Source organism: Cervus canadensis, chromosome 8 (assembly GCF_019320065.1).
Source record: "Cervus canadensis isolate Bull #8, Minnesota chromosome 8, ASM1932006v1, whole genome shotgun sequence".
Classification (NCBI taxonomy): Eukaryota; Metazoa; Chordata; class Mammalia; order Artiodactyla; family Cervidae; genus Cervus; species Cervus canadensis.
Window position 1 is genome coordinate 56,052,346 of NC_057393.1, and position 26,583 is coordinate 56,078,928.

General features: G+C 35.3%; 1 protein-coding gene across 5 annotated transcripts in view; it reads right to left on the reverse strand.

Moving 5' to 3' along the window:
- The window catches only part of ZFAND4 (zinc finger AN1-type containing 4), a 55,445-nt gene that overhangs the window by 5,486 nt on the left and 23,376 nt on the right, over nt 1-26,583 (reverse strand). For 3 of the 5 annotated variants that reach the window (XM_043476316.1, XM_043476313.1, XM_043476312.1), the window contains 7 exons: nt 26,278-26,353; nt 25,302-25,369; nt 21,208-21,394; nt 14,108-14,255; nt 8,050-9,222; nt 7,293-7,347; nt 263-380 (listed from right to left, as the gene is read on the reverse strand). In XM_043476316.1, the coding sequence (XP_043332251.1) occupies nt 263-380; nt 7,293-7,347; nt 8,050-9,222; nt 14,108-14,255; nt 21,208-21,394; nt 25,302-25,369; nt 26,278-26,315 (1,787 nt within the window). In that variant the 5' untranslated portion in view covers nt 26,316-26,353. The remainder of the gene's footprint in view (nt 1-262; nt 381-7,292; nt 7,348-8,049; nt 9,223-14,107; nt 14,256-21,207; nt 21,395-25,301; nt 25,370-26,277; nt 26,354-26,583) is intronic. The other 2 variants (XM_043476315.1, XR_006270841.1) reach the window with 2 other exon arrangements.

Sequence of the window (26,583 nt, forward strand, 5' to 3'; positions counted from 1 at the left end):
TATCTATCACAAGACAAAGAGAACACACTCTTCCATTGGCTTATATATCCTACTTTAGAGGGCAGGAGAGGATCTCAGGAGTTTGGAAATGCATAAGCTATCTATTTGCTCTTTACTTCAGCCAATAAGGAGTTCAGCTGAGGACTGCTATTTGAACATCATCTAAATGGTATTATGAAGAGGCAATTTAGAGAACATTTTCTATTGTATCCTTAAGCTGGGTTACCACAAAGCATCTCAACTTTTCAGCTAGCCAACCTGCCTGCATTCGTAGCTAGTAGCCAGTCCAGTTTTCTTTCCACAAAGAAAACAATGCTTTGTTGTTTTCTTCTTTGTTTGAATAGGGGCTTTCACAGGTGGGAGGTGATGAGTACATTCTCCTGTTCAGAGAAAGGACACCTTGATTAATACAGAAATAAAATTCTAAATGTGAAATGCTATAAAACAAAACATTAAACACATTCCTGTCACAGCAAACCTCTAAGCCATAAATATTAATTTGTGCTTTTTTATATCGAATTATTTACAGAGTCTGTAATAAAGATGAACTAGAACTGTTATTTCTCTTAAGACATGGTAATTTCTACTGACTAAGACATTTTTATACATACCAACACCTTTCTGATTGTTTCTGAGGGCAATATGTATATTTAAAGTACACTAAACTTTGACAGATAATCAAGAAAAATGTCTGGCTCAAAATCGTATTTAAGGAACAACATAGTATGTATTAAAATCACCCTGTTCTTTCACACCAAGAAGGAGCATGAGAATATCATGAAACTGATTTCTTAGTACTAACTATACCATAGAAACTAAATTCATCGAACCATGAGCAAATTATTTAACTTTAAAACTTCAATTTGTTCATTTTTAAGATAACAGGACATGTATTTTTCTCCCTAAGTTTCTAACTCCCTAAGTTTCAAAGGTCAACTCAGTTCTTCTCACAACAGAAAGCATTCTGAATTTTTAAAGCAGTATCACCAATAGTGATCTGTAGGGTGCACTGTTCAATTTCACAGTACTACAACCGTTCCAAAAAACATTTACTAAATTCTGGGCTATAGCAACAGGTTGATTTTTTATCTTAAATATAACAGCACATCTGCTATTATATGAGAAAGAATTAAATCAGTTTAAAACTAAGTGAAATGCTTTTAAAACTGAGCAGAACTCCAACAAACCCCACTCATGAGCAGAGGCTCAATGTCCTCATCCATAGCTGTCACACTAAAGTCCAAGTACACGGTGCTTGGTGGCACCCAGAGGCCAAGAAGGAAGAAGCAAACAAAGCAAAAACAAAGGGAAGGAGTGAGAAGAAGAACAGTGTAGAGTGTCAATGGAAATGGGACCCATTCTCTACTACCAAAAAAGGTTTGGGAGGCCTGGGCTTAATGCTACTAGCAAGCTAAAAGTAATCCTCCAAGGGGTTCAAAAAGTTGGAGTTACAGTTAATTGGCAGTATGCCTTTTGCCACAATCCAGATCGGGTTCTGTATATCAAGCAGAATAAAATTAATGCTTTATGACTAGTCTAAGATACACTCCCAGATCTTACCCAAAACTGAGAAAAAAAAAAAAAAATGCCCCAAACTGGAAACTAACTTATGACTTCTAATGGTGGTCAGGTACCAACTCAAGCCAATAAGCACTTTCTTCTTCAAGGGCACTTAAGAGTTCTTAAGAACATTTCACAAAGGTGATGGGATACTTTCCTCTTCTTAAGTAATAAAAATAAGACAGGCATTTGCATAGGACACAGAGGAAAGGCACATACTACCAGATATCCTCTGAAGTTCATCCAATAGCAATTATCTTTGGAATTCAGGTTTAGGATGTTGTTCCTTAAACAAAAGTTAAAAAAAAAAAAAGAATCTGTTGACAAAAATTTAGTTTAGTGTAGTCATATTTTCATGTTTTTGTTTCCTTGGGGTACGTAAGTTTCCCAACCCTTTTTTCATTCAGGAACTCTTGCGAATGTGCAGAAACAGAACCCAGCAGTGACCAGAATGAGGTGGCACATAAACATAACTGCAGTCCTCTCCTACAACAACGGTTTCCATTTATCCTCCTCCCCACTAGAGAAAAAAAATTTATTAGTCACATGCTCCATGCTGGGAACCAGCCCAAATAGGTAAGTTCCCTCCTACAAAGAGGAAAAATTCAACTTCCATGGACCGACATTCAAGGACTTATGTGTCCAATATGCCTTTATAACTTTTCAGAGTCATGCTCTATCATGTGCCACATCATCCCCACCCTGAATGATGCACCAGATCCATTTACAAGTGCCATCTCCTCTTCTAAAATGCTCAGTAACTTTTGTCAAGTTAGTAAAATTCTACTTATCCAGTAAGAAGATATCACCAATTATCAACTCTTCTCTGAAGCCTTCTCTCCAACATGTAATGAACATATATGGAAAAAGAAAAAGTCAATAAAATAATGCCGATGTGAAGAGTTGCTTTTCAGAATGAGAGTAAAGATATTTGGATTAAGGCACGTGTTTGGCACTTTCTACTTTAATATTTGGTCTAACACGATGATCTATAAAAATTCACCCAACAGAAAAGTCAGCCAATAATGTAATAAGGCAGTGTTTGTGATACAAGTTTGGTAGTCATCTGCCTAAAAATGATAACTAAAACGATGAAGATGGGTATGATTTCCAAGGAAGACCTTACAGTAAAAAGCAAAGGTAACCAATGGAAAAACTTAATTAAACAAAACTTATGCCAGAATTTTCAAAAACTCTTCTAAGTAATTGAGAATGATACTGTTATTATTGTATGGCAGGAAGGAAATGGCAGCAAGTTACACAGCTCTAGTTTGGGTAGCTCAGTCAGTAAAGGATCTGCGTGCAGTGCAGGAGACCTGGGTTCGATCCCTGGGTTGGGAAGATCCCCTGGAGAAGGAAATAGCAACCCACTCCAGTATCCTTGCCTAGAAAATCTGATGGCCAGAGGAGCTTGGTGGGCTGCAGTCCATGGAGTCGCAAAGAGTCAGACACGACTAAGCGACTACACACATGCAAACTGCAGGTAGCAGTTGATGACCTAAATGAAATCAATCAAAAGAGTATATATCCTCAGTGTGTATGCCCAGAAGTGGTATTGCTGGGTCATATGGCAGTTCTATTTCCAGTTTTTTAAGGAATCTCCACACTGTTTTCCATAGTGGCTGTACTAGTTTGCATTCCCACCAACAGTGTAAGAGGGTTCCCTTTTCTCCACACCCTCTCCAGCATTTATTGCTTGTAGACTTTTGGATAGCAGCCATCCTGACTGGTGTGTAATGGTACCTCATTGTGGTTTTGATTTGCATTTCTCTAATAATGAGTGATGTTGAGCACCTTTTCATGTGTTTGTTAGCCATCTGTATGTCTTCTTTGGAGAAATGTCTGTTTAGTTCTCTGGCCCATTTTTTGATTGGGTCATTTATTTTTCTGGAATTGAGCTGCAGGAGTTGCTTGTATATTTTTGAGATTAATCCTTTGTCTGTTTCTTCATTTGCTATTATTTTCTCCCAATCTGACGGCTGTCTTTTCACCTTACTTATAGTCTCTGTGTGTCCAGATCTGAAAGAGACACGTGCACCCCAATGTTCATCGCAGCACTGTTTATAATAGCCAGGACATGGAAGCAACCTAGATGCCCATCAGCAGATGAATGGATAAGGAAGCTGTGGTACATATACACCATGGAATATTACTCAGCCATTAAAAAGAATTCATTTGAACCAGTCCTAATGAGATGGATGAAGCTGGAGCCCATTATACAGAGTGAAGTAAGCCAGAAAGATAAAGAACATTACAGCATACTAACACATATATATGGAATTTAGAAAGATGGTAACGATAACCCTATATGCAAAACAGAAAAAGAGACACAGAAATACAGAACAGACTTTTGAACTCTGTGGGAGAAGGTGAGGGTGGGATGTTTCAAAAGAACAGCATGTATACTATCTATGGTGAAACAGATCACCAGCCCAGGTGGGATGCATGAGACAACTTCTCCGGCCTGGTGCACTGGGAAGACCCAGAGGAATCGGGTGGAGAGGGAGATGGGAGGGGGGATCGGGATGGGGAATACGTGTAAATCTATGGCTGATTCATATCAAATGTATGACAAACCCACTGGAAAAAAAAAATAAATTAAAAAAAAAAAGAAAAAAAAAAAAAAAGAGTATATATCTGGGGACAAGCAGAGGGGCTGGTAAAACAAGTTCAAAAGAAACCGGAAGTTTAAAAAAACACAAAAACAAAAATCTACAAAAATGTTAACAGCCCAGAATAAAAAAAGAAAGGAAAGAGAAAAACTCTTAAGAAGAAGGACCATAACAATCAAGATAAGTATACAGAATCATCCATTGAATTGAAAATTATGAAGATCTTTTCAGCAACAGCAGTTTCAGAAGAAAGCACTGTAGCTTAAATTAGAGTTTAGAGAGATAGAATAAGTACAACTCAAACTTCCAAGAGGCTCAGCTGTGGATTAGTACAAGACAGATTTAAATAGATGTCAAAAGAAAATTGACATCTATTTATGGCTTTCCAGGTGGCACTAGTGGTAAAGAACCCACCAGCCAATGCAGGATATGTAAGAGATGCAGGTTCGATCCCTGGGTCGGGAAGATCCCCTGGAGAAGGGTATGGCAACCCACACCAGTATTCTTGCCTGGAGAATCCCATAGACAGAGGAGCCGGGCGGGCTACAGTCCACGGAGTCGCAAAGAGCTGGACACAACTGAAGCAACTTAGCACACATGTACAAAGGAAAATAACTGTAAGATTAAAAGTAGATACATTAATCAAAAACAGCATGGCACTGGCATAAAGACAGACATATAGATCAATGGAACATAACAGAGAACTCTGAAATCAACTCTCACAAATATAATCAAATGATTTTTGACAAGGTACTAATAAGACCATTTGATGAGGGAAAAGACAGTTTTTTTTTTAAACAAATATAGCCTCCAAAACTGAATGAAAAATTTGCAACCCCATGGGACTATACAATCCATGGAATTCTCCAGGCCAGAGTACTGGAGTGGGTAGCCTTTCCCTTCTCCAGGGAAGCTTCCCAACCCAGGGATTGAACCCAGGTCTCCCACATTGCAGGTGGATTCTTTACCAGCTGAGCCACAAGGGAAGTCCAAGAATATTGGGGTGGGTAGTCTATCCCTTCTCCAGCGGATCTCCCTGACCCAGGAATCAAACCAGGGTCTCCTGCATTGCAGGCTGATTCTTTGCCAATGCAGCTATCAGGGAAGCCCCGAAAACTGGATATCCACACGGAAAAGAATGAAGTTGGACCCTTACATTACACCATGTATAAAAATTAATTCAAATGTATTAATCAAATGTATGTAAGACCTAAAACTACACAACTTCTAGAAGAAAATGTAAGGGAAAAGCTTCATTAACAGTGGATTTGGCAACAATTTATTGAACACAATACCAGGCACAGGCAACAAAGAAAAAAAAACAAATTGAACTTTATGAAAATTAAAAACTGTTGAGCATCAAGACATAATCAACAGAGTAAAAAGGTGACCTATAGATGGGAGAAATATTTGCAAACCATACATAAGGAATTAATATCTAGAATATATGGAGACAAGAAAACTAAGAAACAAATTCAAAAATGGGCAAGGTATTTTTTTTTGTTGTTTCTTGCCTCCAGGGCAAGGAATTTGAACACACAATTCTCCAAAGATCTCCAAACAGCACATTAAGAGATATTCAACATAACTAATCATCAGGGAAATGCCAATCTAAATCACAATAAGATACCACCTCATATCTGTTAGGATGCTCACTATCAAACAAAACAGAAAATAACAAGTATGGTGAGAAACAGAAATTGGAAACCTTGTACACTGCTGCTGGGAATGTAACACAGCACAGCTACTATGGAAAAGAATACAGTAATTCCTAAAAAAATTTTTTTAAAAATTAAAAACAGAACTACCATATGATCCAGTAATGCCACTTCTGGATATACACTCAAAAGAATTGCAATCAGAGTCTCAAAGAGATACTTGTACACTTGTGTTTGTAGTAACATTATTCACAGTAGCTAAAATGTGGAAGTGACACTTGTCCATTCATAGATGCATAGGTAAGCAAGATACTGTATATACAACAATGGAGTATTATTCAGCTTAAAAAGTATGGGAATTTTGACACATGCTACAACATAGATGAACCTTGGGAACATTATGCTACATAAAGTAAGCCAGGCACAAAAAGACAATTACCGAATGATTTCGCTTATGTGAGGTACTGAGAGTAGTTAAAATTATAGACAGAAAAAAGAACGGTGGTTGCCAGAGTTTGGGGAGAGAGAGTAATGAGGAGTTAAAGTTTAATGGGTTCAGAGTTTCGATTTTGAAGATGAAATGAGTTCTGGAGATACATGGTGATATTGTTTGGCTAAAAATGTGAATGTACTTAATACCATTCAATTGTACACTTAAAAATGGTTAGGACAGCAAATTTTATTACAATAAAAAATTGAAAAAAGTAGATATATTACAACTTTAGAACCTTGGGCTTTATACAGTAGTGGAAACAAACCTTAGTTATCTCTTTAAAGACATGAAATTCACATGACAATCATAACACATAATGTATCCTTTAGAATCTTGGGGCTACAAACGTGGTACATATTTGTTAAGAGTTTCCATCTCTAGACTGGGTATTAGAACACAAAAGATGATTGTAATGGCTTCTTTGGAAATATTTGGCCAGTATACCTTTAAGATATTACTGGTAGAAGTAATGCTAATAATATAGTCATTTCTGCTAGTATGCCTTGGAAAGGGCTAGTCAAAGAGACTGTCCCTTTCTTTTATCCAGAAATAACCAGTTCATCAAATGGAGCTCTTACTGTCCTTGATATTGGACCATGAGTTTAAGAAACACCTTTCTAGAGTATTTTCTCAAAATTCATCCTGTACCCAGCATGGCTCTAGAGTGGCCAGGGACTAGATAAATTGTGAAATACATGTTAATTTTTCATTCATCTTATCTTTTCACATAGACCATATCCTTTTCCAGACAACAGAGACCTCAGTTTCAATTTTTGTTTTATTCTTCAAATATGCCCTACATTCAGTTCTCTTAATCATTTTCTTTAGTGGAACAAAGTCTAAGGAAGTTTACTCTGTATATACCACAGAGAATGTTCTTTTCATTACTCTTTGAAAATTCAAATTCATAGTATGTATAATGCTATGATTATTAGCCTTATATTGTTTTTAAAATTATCTGTAGCTTACCTACTCTTTTCCCTGATGTTGTATTATTTCCATTCATTCCAATACCACGGGCAGACTACAATTAAAACACAAAACATCTACAGAGGTGAGTTAATGGAAAACAGAGATTACCTAACATGAAATAATTATATTTTATGACAAAAATGTTGATGAACTTTCATTTTAAATTATTTAATCTATTTTTAGGTAAATTAACTTGGGACCTGGCTGTCACATCCATCAATATTGTACTTATTCTTTACCTTCAAGAGAGTAAAAGTTGTCTATGGCCATATGACTATGAATGTGCCTGATCCTGTCTGAGCCTAGAAGCTAAGCAAGGTCAGGTCTGGTTAGCTCTGAACGTGCCTGACCCTGTCTGATCTTGGAAGCTAAGCAGGGTCAGGTCTGGTTAGTACTCGGATGGAAGAGAGTAAAATTTGATGTCTCAAATCAAAGTTCTTATTAGGGAAAAACATTAATTAAAATATTTAGCATTTTAAAATACATGATAAATTGTTTAAAATTAAAATCATCTTAAGGCACTATAAAAAACTAGTTTATATTAAATTACTTTCAAATTACAGTTCTAAATTTAGAAGTAAAACATTATATAAAATTCAACTGTCAAAAAATTTCTATATACTAGACAGACATTTTAAGAGGAAGTTATGAAAAGAATTCAACCTTAGACCTCTTTAACATGTAAACAAAAAACAAAGTATCCTGAATCACTACAAGAATAACTAGTAGAACATATTGAAAGGCAAATACTTACTAAAAAAAATTCTGTAGGTTCTAACTGAGGAGAACTTTTCCTAAGGCTTTCTTCCTGAAAATGCTGGAGGTTTGCAGACAGCCCAATTCCAGAGGTCCGCAGCCTGCCTGCCCCACGTGCACTCTGTAAGCTGTCTCTGCTTGCACTCTGGGCCAGCGAAGCAAGAAAACCTATATTATTTACAAAACCAACAGGCTCTTTGGATGCCCTGTTAGCCATTTCTGTGATATCCCGAGCCTCAACTTTAGAAATAATATCAGATCTTTTCCCAGGTGAATCAACTTTAACAGCTCGAAAGCGAGTAGTCCTAGAGAAAGAAGAATCAGTTATATTTCGAACATCCAAGGACCGAAGCACGTTTTGTGAAGCAGAAGACTGGAGGCTCCCAGACTCAAAACACTTGGACTGTCTCTGTGGTTTCACCAGAGAATTATGGAATGACATTGGTGCAGAACAGCGAAGAGGTGATAAGAGTCTATTCTTGTGAGGACTTAATTCATGGTGTTTGAGAACTGAAGGCTCTACTGATTCACCATTCAACACTTTTGCAACATGTTTAAGCTGCTCTTTAGCTTTCAACCCTTTATCACCATTAATGAGAGAGAATTCTGGGTTTACCTTCCGTGTGCCTTCTACACCACTGCTCTGTTCATCAGCATTTCCTTCTGTAATGGAAGCAAATGAACCCACTTCAGGTAGAAGTGATTCTTCAGTTACACACTCTTCTGAAGTTGGAAATAAAACAGTGTCATCCTCATTGTTAGATGACAGATTTCCTGAAAAGTGCTTTGTCCGCCTAGGCAGGGATGATCCAAGATGGAGAATAGTATCAGCAAGCTCTTTGTCAGTTTCAAACTCCATATGAGGTACCTGAGATGGCAGTTTGAAGCCACTACTGGAATGAGACAGTGTGTAACTCTCCCAGTTATCATCTTCTTTAAGGAAATCACTAGTGATAGATGATATGGGTCTATCAGCAGGGGGCAGAGCTGCCAAACTTGAAACTGCACTGCTGGCCAAGTCAGGTAGATATGTGTTCCCAGGAGAAGGTAAACAAGACTGCCCAATGTGGGGAAGAACTCTTAACAATCTATGGCGAGCAGCTGCTGTGGAACTACTAGAAGGTCGAGGAGCTATGGGTGGACGAGGTTTTACCTTGACAGCTTTCTTAGGCTAAAAGAAAGGAATGAATACATAATTCTTTACACAATCATTTTCTCCACCCATTAACAAAAATTATCGAAGTAAGAAAATGTTACTTACATATTGGCATTTGGATTACCTCAATCTAAAATATTTAAAAAGATTAAAATCTTCAGCTTATGATTGAGAAGCATTTTGCTATCTTTCCTCATTGAGTATAATTTCCGACAATGTTAAAGAAAACCAATTTTCTTTTTCATCATTATTGATTATTTGTCAGTTTTGTTGAGAAGAAAATTGATTAGATATGACACAGCTGACCTATTTCAGATCCCCAACAACTTTTCCTAGTAAGGTGAGTCAAGTGTTTGGATAGGTAGCTACTGCAAAAGAGAGTTAATAGATGACCTAAACTGCTATCCTTGAAAATGCCTGCTTGCAAGTCTGGCCCTTGGCTGGCTTCTAGAAACTTGTATTTCAAGAAGATTCCTGCTACCCTAACGTGTAGGAGACACTCATTGTGCCTAACTTGTTTGTGCAAGCAATACGGTTTATGCTGAACGTCGACTTTTCTTCTGGGAATCTGGAATTTTGGTACATGCTAGGCAGAGGGTGCCTTCATTAAGAGCTCCTAATGAAATCCCTGGGCACAAAGTCTTTAATAAGCTTCCCTAGTAACATTCCACATGTGCTGATAAAATTCACTGACAAAGTAATTATATACATCTTATGAGACTTCATTGGGAAAGTTTGTACCTGATTTCCTCTATACTTCACCCACCATGCACCTTTTCCCTTTGCTGATTTTGCTTTGTACCCTTTTGCTAAAATAAATCTTAACCATGAGTAAAATGATATGCTAGTCCTGTGAGTCCTTCAAGCAAATCATCAAATCTAGGAGTGGTCTAGGAGTTCCCAATATAGTTGATTTTAATAGAAGTGTCACAACAATTCATGATGTATGGTTAAAGTTAAAAATTAAAAATATAAAGCCTTAGCACTTATCTTTAAGATATGGACTGATATGAGCATGACAAAGAATGGAATACCTGATGAAATACCAAAACTCCCAACCCAGAAATATAGGAAAATGTAGATAATGTAATATCCAGCCAAAAATGTTTGACTTGCATCTAATCATGATGAAACAATAAGATAAATTCAAATTGAGGGTATTCTGCAAAACTAGCCAACACTTCAAAACTATCTGACATGAACGTTTAAAAAAGGCTAAGAAATAATTCTGCATAAAAAAGCAGACCAAGAAAACATTACAACTAAATATAACACATGATTCTTGATTGGATCTCAAATTGAAAAGAGAACAAAAAATCAAAATAAAACAAAATGCTAGCAAATACATTATTGAGAAATGAAGAAATATGAATGTAGATTATATAATGTGTATCAGTGATAAATTATGTGTATGATAACTGTATTGCAGCTATATAGGAGAAGACTCTATTCTTAGGAGTTATATATTGAATATTTAGGGGGAAATGTCATGATATTTGCAACTAACTCCCAAATGAATCAGGTAAAAAAAAACAGAGAAAGCAAATGTAGAAAAAATGTTAATTGTTGAATCTAGGTAAAATATCCATGGATGTTCACAGGTATAACATTTCTGAAGGACTGAACATTTTTCAAAATAAAAAAAGGCAAAGTAAGGGTTCAGACAAAGACTGAGAGATTTATTTGCCAAGAGTCATAAATGGAAAAAAAAGGCTAGAAGATTCAGAAGAAGGAAAATAATCTTTAAAGGAAGCAAGTAATTGCAGGAAAGAATAAAGAGCAACAGAAAAGGTAAGTATACGGATAAATATAAATAATATTGGCAATATAAAACAACTTGAGGTGTTCAAAATATACATAAATTAAAATGCATGACAAAAACAACACAAAAGATGTTCATATGTATAACTGGAGTTAGTGTTCTAAGATTCTAGCATTAAAAAAAAGGGATAAAAATCATTTTTATTATACTATAGTCAAGAATGTACAAATAATCTCTAGAGTAACCATTTGAAAAAACTAATAATAAATAAAGTAATAGGATAAAAACTGAAAAACAAAAAGTAGACTAAAGAAAGGAAAAAAGAGAGAGGAAAAAGAAACATAAAACAGGTGGTTAAATAGAAAACAAATAGTAAGATGATAAAAATCCACATGTATTGGTAATTATATTAAATGTTACAGAATGAAAAGCTTGTCAGTTTGGATAAAAAAATAATAAGTCCATCATCCACTGATTGTAAGAAAAATTCTTAAAATATAGAAACATAGAAGGACTAAAGTAATAAAATAGAAAGGATATACAATAGAAATATAAATCAAAAGAAAGCTAGCTTAGCTACACTAATATTAGACAAAATAGCTTTTAAGACAAGTGCATTACAAGAGAAACACATTTATAATAATACAAACTACAAGAAAGATACCATAATTCCTTGGATATCAAACAAATCTGTACTAGATCACTTGACCTAGTTTGACAGTTTCAAAATATATAAAGCAAAAATAAACATACTAAAAGAAGAAACACAAATTCACAACCAAAGGGGAGATTTCTAATAAACTTCTTTCGATAACTGATGGAAAACAGACACACACAAAAATCAGAAAGGCTCCAGAAGACTGAATACAAATAACACTTACCTAACTGATACATACAGAATACCACACACACACACACACACACACACAGTGACAGACTACAGTCTTTCCAAGTGGCATTTACCAATATGCTTAGTCACAAATCAATCCTCAACTTATTTCAAAGGTCTGAAATCATTTAGAGTGTGTTCTCTGACTACAGTGATATTAAACTACAAATCAATAAAAAAAGATGTATCAAAAATATATATTATTCCACATATTTGTAAACTAAGAAGTTCAGAGCCATGAGTCACATGGATCTAAAGATTAAATATAACCCCTATCAAAATCCCAATGGATTTTTTTTTTGCAAAAATATAATAATCCATCCTAAAATTTGTAAGTGACCACAAGGAACTCCAAAGAGTCAAAATAATCTTGACAAAGAACAAAGCTGCAGGTCTCACACTTCCTGATTTCAAAACCTAGTGCAAAGCTCAGTAATCAGAAAAGTGTAGTACTGGCATAAAGACAGACATACTGGCCAATAGAACAGAATTAAGAGCCCAGAAGTACTCTACAAGTCCATTCCTAGCTACATATCCCAAAGAAAAGAGTGCATGTGTCCACATAAGACATGTATAAAAGAATGCTCAAAGCAGCTTTGTTGATGAAAGCCAAAAATGTCAAAAGGAGAAAGAATAAACGAAGTACAGGCATACCTCGTTTTATTGCACTTTGTAGATATTGCTTTTTTACAAGCTGAAGGTTTGCTGCAACCCTGCATTGAGCAAATCTATATTGATGCCATTTTTCCAACAGCATTTGCTCACTTTGCATCTCTGGGTCACATTTTGGTAATTCTTGTAGTATTTCAGGCTTTTTCATTATTATTATTGTATTTCTTATGGTGATCTGTGATCAGTGATCTTTGATGTTACTACTACAACTCACTGAAGGCTCAGATGATGACTAGCATTTTTTAGAAGTAAATATTTTCAATTAAGGTATGTACATTGGTTTTTAGACATAATGCTATTGTACACTTAACAGACTATAGTATAGTGAAATATAGATTTTATATGCACTGGGAAACCAAAAAATTCGTGTTGACTCACTTTATTGTGATATTCGCTTTATTGTGGCGGTCTGGAACCAAATCTGCAATATCTCCGAGGTATGCCTGTATAGTCATACAATGGATTAGTACACAGCAGTAAAAGAGGATGAACCGATACATGCAACAAATGGATGAACTGCAAAAGTATTATGTTGAGCAAAAGAAACCAGATCAAAAAAAAAGAAAGTATATTACATATGATATCATTTATACCAAGTTCAAGAACAGTAAAAACTAATTTGTGACGACACATGTAAGAATAGTAGTTATTTGGGGAGTAGGGAAAGGTAGGCATTGACTGGGAAAGTCTATAAGGAAATCTGGAGAGAAAAACAGGTCCTATTTTAATTTGAGTTGTACCTACATGACTATATAAACGTAGAAATTCATCAAGCTATATTCAAGACTTGTGAATTTTATTTTATGTACATAGTACATTTCAATAAAGAAAAAGTTATCAACAGAGTGAAAAGCAAAGTTATAGAGTAGTGATATACATATGACAAAGAACTAATAAACAGAATATATAAAAATCTCCAAAAAAATCAGTATGCAAAATGAATACAATCCAATTTTTTAAATGGGCAAAAAATCTGAATACACATTTTTACAAAAAAGGATATCCAAATACCCAATAAAATATATGAAAGGTGCTCAACTTCATTAATCAGAGAAATGAAAATTAAAACTATAATGTAATGCCACTACACACCAATGAGAATGACAAAAATAAAAAAGAAGAACCATATCAAATACTGGTAAGAATCCATGAAAACTGTAACTCTCATTCAGTTTGGAGAGAATTCATTCAATTATTCTGGAAAATGGACAATATCTAAGATAGCTAAACATTCCTTATCAACACCCAGACAGACCTATCCATAATAAGTAAATATTAACAGCATTTTAAAAAGTAACTTGCAAAATTAAGGTTAGACTCTCTTTTATTATCCTTCTTAGTTCTAGACCCATGAAATTTTTTAAAGCCATGAGTTATTTTGAGTGCAATATTATCACATTAAATACACTGCTGGCTGAAAAAAAATTAATTCTTTATAGTTAATATTTCAATAAATGAGGTCAGAAACTTGAGATGAATAATATTTTATATAAAATTTTTTCCCAACAATTACCAACAGACCTCAATGCTGCGAGCCCTGCAAGGATAAACTCAAGAAAGACCTGGCCAAGCTTCACCTTTTTGCTGAGATTCATGTTCTCCATCTTAGCCTTCAGCAGCTTCATCTTATTCATAGTTATTGAATTTTCAATTATCTGTTGCCCAGAAGGAGAAGGCTCTATTTCCTCATCTTCATCAGCATACAAACTATACACAGAACCACTACTGCAAAGAAAATGATAATTACTATTGAAATGCACCTGATACCTGCCCAATGACTAAAAATATTTAAGTATAATATAAAGCTATAGATGCTACTAATGATAAAATAAGTTCATTTTCTCAATGGAAATTCAAGGCAACTGTACTTCAAAAATGTATTTCTTATGAGAAAAAATAAATGGGGATAAAAATCATGATTTAACATTATCAAAAATCTAGTACAACTGAGCTTTTCTAAAGTTAATATACCAAAAGTGAAGATCTTTTATGTTTGGAAATGGAACCACTCAGAATAGCATAGATTTTACAATGAAAAGACACACTTTGGTCAAGTCATGACACAAATTATTACAAATGTAAAACACTCCAATTACTGATCAATTACAATAACATTTATTCATATCTTATTATCTGGAATCCCTTCTGAGTACATAATGCCATAATATAATGGTACTATCACACTCTCCTACTATTATATGTCTATCTTTCCCTCTTACTCCTCTATATGTAAGCAAGTTGAAAGCAGATATTAATACTGGGCTTTTTTCATCTTCCCAGTCTTAGCACCTGGCACAATGCCTGGCACATATTTAATAAATGTTTGCTAGATTTATTAAACATTTAATAAATGTCTGTTAGAACACAAATAATTGTAATTTCATTCAACTTTTTCAATAATGGGAAAACTTAAATGGTTACATAATCTCAGTGTATTTGAAGAATGACTGAAATTTTAAATAGAGCATAGCAAGAATGTATACTAGTCACTGTGCCCAATGTACTACAGGAGAACTAAAGTATGTATGCTAAAGCGGTATGAGAATTAATAAGATTTCCTGTACTATACTATACGATTGTTAAGAAATGGAAACAATTTAAGATAACCCTAACAAGGCATATTCCATACCCCTTCTGAAGGACATATTACTATCACACAAAGGTGAAGCTGAGAGTGGATATGTCCATTCCTAAAATTTACATTTAGGAAACTAAATGTGTAACTGGTGACATTTTGAAATCATGGGTTAATTACACTACACAGCAAAAATGGGTATCAGGAGGAATAATGATGGGAATTGGTCTCCATAATCAATTCAGTCCCTCTGCTTAATCTGTGACTATCATTTCTACCTAAATACAAGAGATGTCTAGTATAATATGAAAACTGACACATTGACATAAGACCAAATCAACATTGCTACTATTTACTGAACGCCTAATCTGCCAGGCACTTTCCACATAATATTTCTAATCCTTCACAAAAATTACATACAGTGATATTATATCCCATTTTTATAAATGAGGAACCTGTAGCTGAGAGAAGTTAAATGATTTTGTTCAATCATTAGTAAAATCAGAGCTCATAAATGATGCATCTAAGATTAAAATCCTTCATCTCTGGTTCCAAAGCCTATTCTTAATACTACTTCCTGTTGCTTCCCCAGGCACCAAACTACAGACCTTACTGCATCATGCTTATGTATCCAAACAAGTGACAGAACTTATAGTACGGGAAGGCTCTCATCTTGAGGTTAACTACACCTGAAAAAGAGGGTTGAGTGAAGATTTCTGCCAGTTCTCCCTTGGAGTTGGAGGGAATAACTCAAGTATATTCTATTCTTGCTCACCTTATAATACTTTAACTTCAACTACTTCTCAATATATCCCATGGCATTTTAAATTTATCCATATTGAATAATGAAAGAGGTTTCTGACTCAATCTTCCTGTAATAAAACACTGGTCCTTTACCGTTTTCCCACAGAGATCAATGTTTCTGTGTGTGTGTGTATACACATACACACACACACACACGTGAGAAATAGTTCATGGGATGCACTTTAGCAGATAAAAAACACTTTTAAGTTCACCTAATTTTTTCAAGTACCACATTATTGTATTTTCTCTCATGAAGCATAGATTCATGATTCACTGAGAAGCCAATCTCAATTTTTTTCTAAATGGAAAAATGTAACTAGGATAACACATTAATTTATCAACTTAATCCAAGAATATCTTTCTTTATATTTAAATGCTATATTTTCTTGAATGCTGTATTTAACTTTTTCTAAATCTTTTAATCTAATAATATGATTAAAGAATAAGAGATGTGCAAATGCAATATTTATTTCAACAAGAATACTGTTTATCCTGAAGCCAAGTCCTCATGTGACTTTCACAGATAAGTTACCATTTAATTAACTTTTGCAATGCTTCCTTTTATTTCTTCCCACTTAAAAATGCAGTAAGGTGGAAAGATTTGAGATCAACAGTGATGACTGATACTAGGTGTTGCGTCAAAACAAATCAAATAATTCTATTTCTTTTTTACAGCAAGAATTAGCAAACTTAGACCAAGATCAAATTTAGTCCACCACTTATTTCTTATTGGCCCATGAGCTAAGAATAGTCTTTGTAACTTTAAATGGTTGAAAAAAATCAAAATAATATTTCATAATGTGAAAATGTGAAATTCCTATTTGTGTCCAATAAAGTTTTACTGGAATATAATCACACTGGATCACACATTACACATACTGCATACTACTCTTGCACTACAATAGCAGAGTTGATAGCTACTACAGAAATTGTATGTGGCTCTCTCATTGCTTTGTACTGTGGCTTAGCACTATAAATCACAGGGGCACTGTCAGAATTCAACAGCATTTTGAGTGCCATGTGTATCACTGTACAATGATATTTTATTACTAGTACATACCCAACATGTCAAAACAAAGAGAAGAATGAATTTTAAAAGTTACAGTTTTAAAGCACTGCAGAGAGTGCTCAGTCATGTCTGCCTCTGCAACCCCATGGACTGTAGCCCATCAGGCTCCTCTGTCCATGGGATTTCCCAGGCAGTAGTAATGGAGCAGGTTGCCACTTTCTCCTCCAGGGGATCTTCCCAACCCAGGGACTGAACCCAGGTCTCCTGCTTGGCAGGTGGATTCTTTACCACTGAGCCACCAGGGAAGATCATTTTGCTATCAATTAAGCAGCAGAGTATTGTGTTTATGATACAAGGACACTACAGGTATGCTAAAGCAAAACAACATATTTGGACATTATCAGATTAAGGAATCATGACAACATGCCCAACTTGCAGGAAAGCAATGATAAGAACGAGCAGAAAATTAAAAATGTAATATCTCATCACAGTATGAAAATGAAAATGAGAGTGCAACTGAAAGAAGTTTCAAAGTGGCTTATTTACTAGCCAAACAAGGAAATGTTTACCAATTGTGAATTAAGCAGTTGATGACAGCAGTTGAAAAACTGTGGCCAGAGAAAATAAACTTCTTTAAAGACTATTTTTTTTTGGCAAGAATAATTTTCTAGAAGAACTGAAAACAATGGAAGCAACATCAATAGTCAGTTAAAAGATGAGGCAAATGAGTCACTTTCTTCCTTGGCTTTTTAAGCCAGATGTTACTCAGTTGTTTTTGTTTATTCAGGGTATCAATACCAAATTTGAAGTGACTGAAGAACTAGACCCAATGTACAGTCTGCATGAAACAACTATAGGTAAGAATATTTTCAAAGAAATTGCTAAAACACTAAGTACAAGTTGAAGTGAAACAAGTGAAAGTGTTAGTCACTTCAGTCGTGTCCCACTCTTTGAGACCCCATGAACTGTGGCCTGCCAGGCTTCTCTCACCATGGATTTCTCAGGCAAGAACACTGGGAGTGGGTTGCCATTCCCTTCTCCAGGGGATCTTCCCAACCCATGGAAAGAACCCCAGGTTTTCTGCACTGTAGGTAGACTCTTTACCACCTGAGCCACCAAGAAGTGAAACCTGCTACAACTGATAGAACAGGAAAAAACTTTGTTGAACAAATTTACAAAGCTAATGAAAATGTGAGGTGTTTAAAACCTATGGTTATTTGTGTTATTCATCAGAAGGTATTCTGCAGTAAATATTTGAATCTATCACATATTACTTAACCAACAGTGTCAATGGAAGTTAAAGGAAATCTGTATATTTCAAAAATCTATTTAAATGTGCAATTGAGAAGCTCCACCTATATTCTACTGGAAGTGCAACATAGTGACATACTAAAGGCAAACAGCAAAAAATGACTCTAAGAGTATTCTATAAATGCCTTCCTAGTGATGAAAGTGCTCAATTAAAATCATATGCTCATGGACTGCTACCAGTATTTGGAAGTACAAATTTTTAAAGATAAAATATATAAAATCTCATTCCAGATCAACATTAACAAATAAATTTTCACAACTGATTCCAAAAATTTGACAGGTAACGCTAGCTTTCAACCCCAATTAACTAAACTATTACTACCATAAAAAAGAACTCCATTCTTCTCGTTAGTAGACCTGAATTAGATACACACACACTCAATTATGTAAAAATTTTGTGAAAATTTGTTTTATCTGGTTATGTAAGTACTTTTACATGGTATCCTTAGCTTCATCTCTTGGCCTGAAAACCCTAAAATAGTTACTATCTGGCCCTTTACAGAAACGGTTGCTGTCTCCTATTATAAGAGTTAAGAAAGTCTCTCTCGGGATAAGAAAAGAGCTTTCTGCTCTGCTTCCTCATCCACCCTATCCCTTGTCCAATTCTGGTAAGTGAAGAGAGAGGAAAAGAAAAAGAAACAAAGAATATATTAAGAGGAACAATAATACAATTTTAATTGAAATCCATAATAACATTTGGATTATGTCTTAAACACAAATAGAAGTTTTGAGTTTACTCTTAGTAAAAGGAGTAAGTGATGTTTCAAGCAAATGAAGAAAGAAGCACAAAAGCATGGCATAATAAACACGAGCTGTAAAAATGATAATAGGTTGTAAAGGGCCTCCACGCAAAGCTATGGAGCTTAGACCCTCTTCTCTAGGAAAGGAGAGCCAAAAGAGGATGTCCTGAGGAGGAAAACCCAAATAACAGTAAACAAGCAAATGGAAAGACTGCTATAAAGAAATTCTACTCACAGTCTAAAGCAAGAGATGCTGGGTTAAAGCTGCAGCCTCACTGCTTCCTCTTCTCTACTTTTATGTTTAAGGTATGCTTGCAGTGCTAACCAGATTCTGACACAGAGTCAACAAAAGCACCATTCGTGATGTCTGCTCTCTGCCAAAAGAATAAGTATAATCTCTCTTCCACATAACACACTTAGGTGAGGTGAATCCTAAAGGAATTCCCTGATTCCCAATTCCAGGTGCTCACACCCTGTGTATTCTAACCTTGAGCTTGGCATGACCTATGACTTGCTTCTATTCAACAGAATATGGCAAAAGTAGAGGGGGTTTTCAGATACAATTCAGGCTCCAAATCAGCTGATTTTGAGTTAATCAAAAGAGAACTGAAGGCAGCCTCTACCCAAAAGCCAGCAAAAAAACCAAGGCCCTCAGTCATATGACCATTAGGAAATAGGCCAACAAAATGAATGAGCTTGCAAGCAGATTATCTTCCTCACTGAAATTTCCAGGTGGGGGTGCACCTTTGCCAACACCTTGACTGAAGCTTTGTGGAAACCTGAGAAGAGTACCTGGCTAAACTGTGCCTAGACTCCCAAGCCATGGAAACTGATTTCAGACTGCAAGTTAATTTTTGTATGAATGGTATTGCCACCAGGTTTTAATGCTGTGGAATTAAATTTTAGTTACCTGTAATACCTTTCCTTTGTTGCCTGTCCTACTCCTCTTTTAAGGTCACTTTTTCTCAGAGGTTATTCCTAACTCCCCACACCTTTCAGATAAAATGAAGGCCCTCTTATCTGTTTTTCCAGAGATTTTAATGTCTTTTTACAACAACTGACAAAATTATATTATAGATACAATTTATAGCAGATTTCATGTTCCATAAAGGAAGGAATATAATCTTTATAACTTAGTGTGTAGTATCAAAACTGACTATAAAAGCTCAGTTAAATGTTTAGTGAATGTTTTAAAGTGAAATAAGTTTAAAAAAAACATAGTAAGGCAGAATGCACAGAAACTTAAAACTTACCTTACCCAATTTACTAACTTCTCTATTGCCTAGCACAAGTACCTTTGTTTCCTCCTGACTTTAAAACAACCCTCCTTCCTTTTTCTAAGGATTCTACATTACATAATTTTTTATTTTATTTATTTATTATTTTTTGAGGCTGTGCCCCACGGCTTGTAGGATCTTAGTTCCCAAACCAGGGATTGAATCTGGGCCCTTGTCAGTGAGAACACTGAGTCCTAACAACTGGACCACCAAGGAATTCCCCCTCCTCCTTTTACAGAGTAGGAAAATAGGACTAGAGAAGCAAAGATTTATCCACCTTTAAGCAACAGTTAAATTTTTGGGGGAAAAAAAAAGAGTAACTTTAGGCTTAATCCTTTATATTATGCCACGGCTATACTGATATAACATCATACTATTATAACAAAACTCAATAATCTAGTAGGCATCTTAGAGTTTTAATGACAAATATTTTTACAAAAAATCCTACTCCATAAAGAATTTTCAGTTTTAGAAATTACTCCTATCGATCATGCTGCTGCTGCTAAGTCATGTCAGTCGTGTCCAACTCTGTGTGACGCCATAGACAGCAGCCCACCAAGCTCCCGTCCCTGGGATTCTCCAGGCAAGAACACTGGAGTGGGCTGCCATTTCCCTCTCCAGTGCATGAAAGTGAAAAGTGAAAGTGAAGTTGCTCAGTCGTGTCAGACTCTTCGCAACCCCATGGACTGTAGCCTACCAGGCTCCTCTGTCCATGGGATTTTCCAGGCAAGAGTACTGGAGTGGGGTGTCATTGCCTTCTCCCCTATCGATCATAGGAAAGACAATTTCAGAATTACATAACTGAGGTGGGATGGGGAGGAGGGGAGAATGCATAAAATTTAGTTAATCTTGTGACTATAGTAAGATTATTCTGACAACACAAGGTAAACATAAGGTTTATGGGTGTATCATATGATATTCTCCTTTTCTAAGTGAGACATGTAAATGAAAATCTATTTACCTTAAAGATTCAGATAATGGTGTTAGAGTGCCGTCTCCCCTGTCTACTACACGGAAGAAATTCAATTGATCTCCTTCTTGGTATACCAAAAGTGTAACTTGCTTGTTGCAGGAGGTCTTCTCCCAGACCTCATCTCGACTGGAACCCATGTACTCAGCCATCTCCTTAAGGGGATCTTCCATAGGAACTACAAATGGAAACACTAATAGGTAAGCTTTCAATTTATATCAAGTTCAATGCATTTTGGTACACCATCAGGATATAACATGTCAAATTTGAACAACAATCCTGTGCATACAATACATATATATTACATTCTTCAAATAAGTTTTTGGTCTTTTTACAGTTAATACAATATTTTCTATGCTGTATTAATATGAAAGAAAAGAAATATGTTTTTATGTACAAAGACAGGGTTTAACTAAATACATGAGGTTTTTCCTGTGCCACTGGAGTGTATATTCATTGATTCTATGACATAATTATCTATAACTATTTTCACTTTTTATCTTCCACTCCCTATATGTTCCAATATTGGTTTCAACAATCAATAATTAAAAATCAATGTAAATTCCACCTACTTTAGATTTAAAAAAACAAACATACACAACTGGGAGACATATTTTAGAAATTAGAAGTAAATCCCTTTTTTCTTTCTGGTTTTATATAAAGGCTGATTCTTCTCAGAGTTCTTTCTTGACATGAAGACAGGTAATTTAAAAAAAGTAAAAGTGAAGTCGCTCAGTCATGTCCAACTCTTTGCAATCCCATGGACTGTAGCCTACCAGGCTCCTCTGTCCATGGGGTTTTCTAGGCAAGAGTACTGGAGTGGGTTGCCATTTCAGTATATGGTAACTCAACACCACAAGGGGGTGACTTATTATACAAAAACTGCTATGTCTGTAATGATTAATATGTTGTTACTTGAAAGCATCATCCCAGGACCCCACTTGTTCTGGTATACACCTATGTGTCTAGTCAGCGCACATGGCTCTAGTGGTCCAGAGTAGTCGTCAGGTTTGAATGATATTGCTACCATCATCTCAAGCCACTCTCATCCACAGCAGCCACAGATTCTGCTCTTGTGGTGGGAACAAGCCTCAAGAGGTGGCTAGCTCACAGGCTGAATGTTCTAAAAGCCCCTGATTCCCAGATCAGGGGGTCTAAGTAATGGCTACAGCAAAAAAAAGTTCATTCCCCAAGACATTTTCATGTCAAGTTGCACAAACACTGTTCTTTCTTAAAAGAGGCAACAATTTCTCAAACTCTGTAACTTTCTTTCAAGTAGCTTATTTATTAACAGAATCACAGTGCTGAACTACCCTTTAGAAAGTCACAACAATAATGAATATTAAACTCTGAAGCTAATTAACCATTGAAGATGTCCCCATGTCCTAAATTCAATACCACCACTATTAATAAAACACAGAAACTTCAGAAACACAGTAAGATTTACCTTGTTTTTGATAAGACTTTCATAGACACAAAATGTATTTATGCTACACTTTCCACATTACATTAACAAGACACAAAAACTATGCTGCTGCCATTACTAAAACCACACAAAAGTCTTGTTTAAACCAACAGAGTGTGCCTTACTTCGGGAGTCATTGGCATTGACTATGTGTATGCACTTATGTCTATACACACACATCCCTCTTCATAATAGAAAAATCATTTAGATTTCATCAAGTGTAAAATATTATGCATATAGTTTAGGATAAAATTTAGTTTTAGAAAGGAAAATATTTTTCTTTTTTGGCTGTGCCATGCAGCTTTCAGGATCTTAGTTCCCACCAGGGATCAAAATCATTGCCCCCTGCAGTGGAAGCACAGAGTCCAAACCACTGGACTGCCAAGGAAGTCCTTTTCTAGGTTGCTTTGATAATGTTTAATTCAAAAAACAATTTTAAAAGCTAACTATTACTAGAATTCACATGATAAAGATATTTTCTAAACCACGAATTTCAAGTAAGACTCAGTAGCTAAAAATAAGGTTTCTGATATACAATATGGAAAAGTTCTAGATTTGGGTAGTTTTCCCTTTTCACAAAGTTTTCAATGATGTAAAGCAGACAACTGGAGAAGGAAATGGTAACCCACTCCAGTATTTTTGCCTGGAGAACCTCAAGGGGAATGGAGACTAGCAGGCAATAAAGATAGTCCATAAAGTTGCAGAGTTGGATACAACTTAGCAACCAAAGGAACAAAGGTAGAAGAACAGCAAGCTGTTAAAATTTTAAAAGCTGATTCAGTAAAGGCAAACTTATTAAAAACCTAATCTAAAATATCAAATAAGACAAGTTCTAGGGTCTGATTTTTTCAGTTACAAACAAGGCACAGGAAATTGTAGGAAAAAAGTATGACAACACTTCAACTACCAAAGGGTAGTGATTAACTTTCACTTACTTTAAATTTAAAAAATACGTATATTTTAAATTCAGAACCTGTGGTGCTCATACTCATCCTCATATATATAATTGTAGTCCTAGTAAGAAAAGCAGGTAATAAATAATAATAAAAAATAATAAAACATCCATGTTTAAAGACAATACTATACATAAATAACAAACTTTGAAAATATAATACAATGGAATTCACATGATATTAAATTCACGTCTTATCATAACAGCTCAGTAAATGCATTAGGGTTTTTGTACTACTCTCACAATCAGTAGTATAGACATCATATGTCACATGGGACAATCTAAGTGCAATTAACAGGAAGTCCCTGATATTACAAGTCTGGTTAATCAGCTCTCACAGTATTATCTTTGTTTTTTTCTAACTTATCCATAAGAGTTCAACAGTCACAGTAACCTATCTCAAAAAATCCTCCTGAAATAGGTAAGAAAAAGACGGTGATAACCCTATTTTCTAATCAAAATTAGGAAGCATGGAGATGAAATCTGACTTGTGGAAGAAGTATTAAGCCATCAGTGGAATCAATACTTAACATTCAATTTTCTGGTTAGTAAAGGATCAAATACAAAGACCTTCCCCAAAATGAGGCCTACACAGCAGGATTGCTCTGAGAAATTGAAGGATGCCTCTACTTTGTGGGGATTCATGTGACAAACCTGAATCAAGGACAAAGGTGAACACTCCCAGTTTTTCCCAAGCTTAGAACTTTCTTGTTAATCAAGTCTTTGCTCCTATCACCATCTCCAAGGGCTCTTCCACAACTGTCCTCCTACTACCCTACTTCCATAGACACTGTTATGCTACTACTGCCCCCACAGCACTTACAACTCCTTGAAGCAACATCAATTCTTCTCACGTCTATTGTGGGCACTGTAATGAAGCAGGAACATTCTCTCCCAAGAAACACTGCACTGAACATCTAGGAGATACTCAAAATGTGCTTCCTGAATGAATGAATGAATGAATGGACTTTTAGAGACACCCACATTCTGAAAAAAGGGCTTTAACAGGACCATGATAATATCTATAAAATCCAAATGCATCACAAACCAGGCTAAGAGGTATCTTTGGAATTTCCTATAACAATCATTACCCCAGGAGTTGAAGACTCGATGGATTGAAAAAAGCAACAAGACCAGTAAACTGCACCTAAACACAGGGATAACAATGTAATACTTATACTATGCCATCCCATTCTCCTTTCCTATACTGGTGAGGTTTATATTTAAACTTTCTGGATTGAATGAGGAATCATGAGATTTTCTGGCGTATGAGTTCCTGCCTCTGTGCATTTAGGCTTTAAAAAACAATGCTGAAGGACCTATTATATGGCACAAGGATGTATACTTAATATTTTATAATAACCTGTAAGGGGAAAGAATCTAAAAAAGATACATACATATACAAATAAACACATATAAATATGTATGACTGAATCACTTTGCTAGATACTTGAAACTAACACAACACTGTAAATCAACCATACTTCAATAAAAATAAATAAATTTTTTAAAAATTTAAAAAAAATGCTGAGAGAAACAAGTGTGGTTCTTCTAAGACATAATAGAAGGGAAAAAAAACTGAATAAAACCTGAGGCTATAAGATCATCTGGCTTGAAGATTACTACTGTCAAACTGCTTTAATATACATAATTTTAACATATGCCTACCTCTACTAGTGTTTATAGGTCCACCGCGCATAGCCAAAACCAGCTTCAAGGTACAACCTTCTGAAATGCTGTGGATAATTAACACACACAAAAAAAACCACAAACATCAAAATACATTCAGTGTTAAATATACACATACTTATGTGTTGTTTATCAGGCATAGTGCCTACTCTAAAAGATTTTTTAAAAGATATAGTAACGTGCATAAATATAAAATGTTAACTTATTTACTTGCATAAATAATGAAAACATGAAGTTCTCATAAGACTTAAATATGAAATGAATAAAGTATGAAAAGGACCTCTGTAGTTCAACCTCATCATTTCACATGTTAGGCCCTAAGAAGAAAAGAAGCTGTTAAAACCCAAAGTGTCAGAAATAACAGATCTAACTAACAAAATAGAAAAATTGCAAATCTACAAATCTCCCAATGCCCACTGCTCTCCCAGCTATTCCACATGGCCTCTGACCTTTTTGTTTTAGGAAAGAATGAAGAATGATGTGAGAGAAGGGAGAAAGACAAAAGGTCAGACAACATATCTGCAATCACTGACGCACACAATGTCACTTAGTGTCACATCAGGAGAGCTTAAGAAAAATGAAAGACATGAAGAGCAATACTCTCTTACCCAGTACACTTGTGAAAATGAAAGAAAAGGAACGAAGCCAGGTGGTAATAAGTCAATATTCAAAGAAAGGAGCAAAGAAAGTAAGATAAGAAGAGGAAGTCTAAAAATGCAGGGGTAAATAGCTTGGTATAAATAATGAAAAGGTAAAGCAAAGAAATCAGAGGACAAGGATCACATAGTATGGGTATGGAGCCAACACATCTTAAAATTTGGAATTTACACTGAAATCCAGGGCTAAGAATTATTCAGAAGATGAGACATGATTCAAGGATTCAGAAGAAAAACAATGGCAAATGAAGTCATAATTCTGAGCATCTATAAAACATCTGATGTGCAATTACACTCACTTGTAATGATTCAAGCAGTAATCATCTTCAAGTTCCATGTTATTCCAAATTAAGTGCTGCTGACAGATGGGAATACCTTAGGGGAAGGTTATAAAGAAATTGGTTAAAAATTCAACAGAATCTTTGGAAGAGTATGATACAAATCTATTTCATTAAAGAAATAAGAAACACAATTCTACACTGAATGATAGATGCTTAGCTAAAATGTACAGCATTGTAGGTAAAAGGCGTGGCTAAAAGTAGACATGGCTCTATCCACTCACTAGAAAAGAACAGTGACAACAGTATGTTTCAGTAACTCTCTGG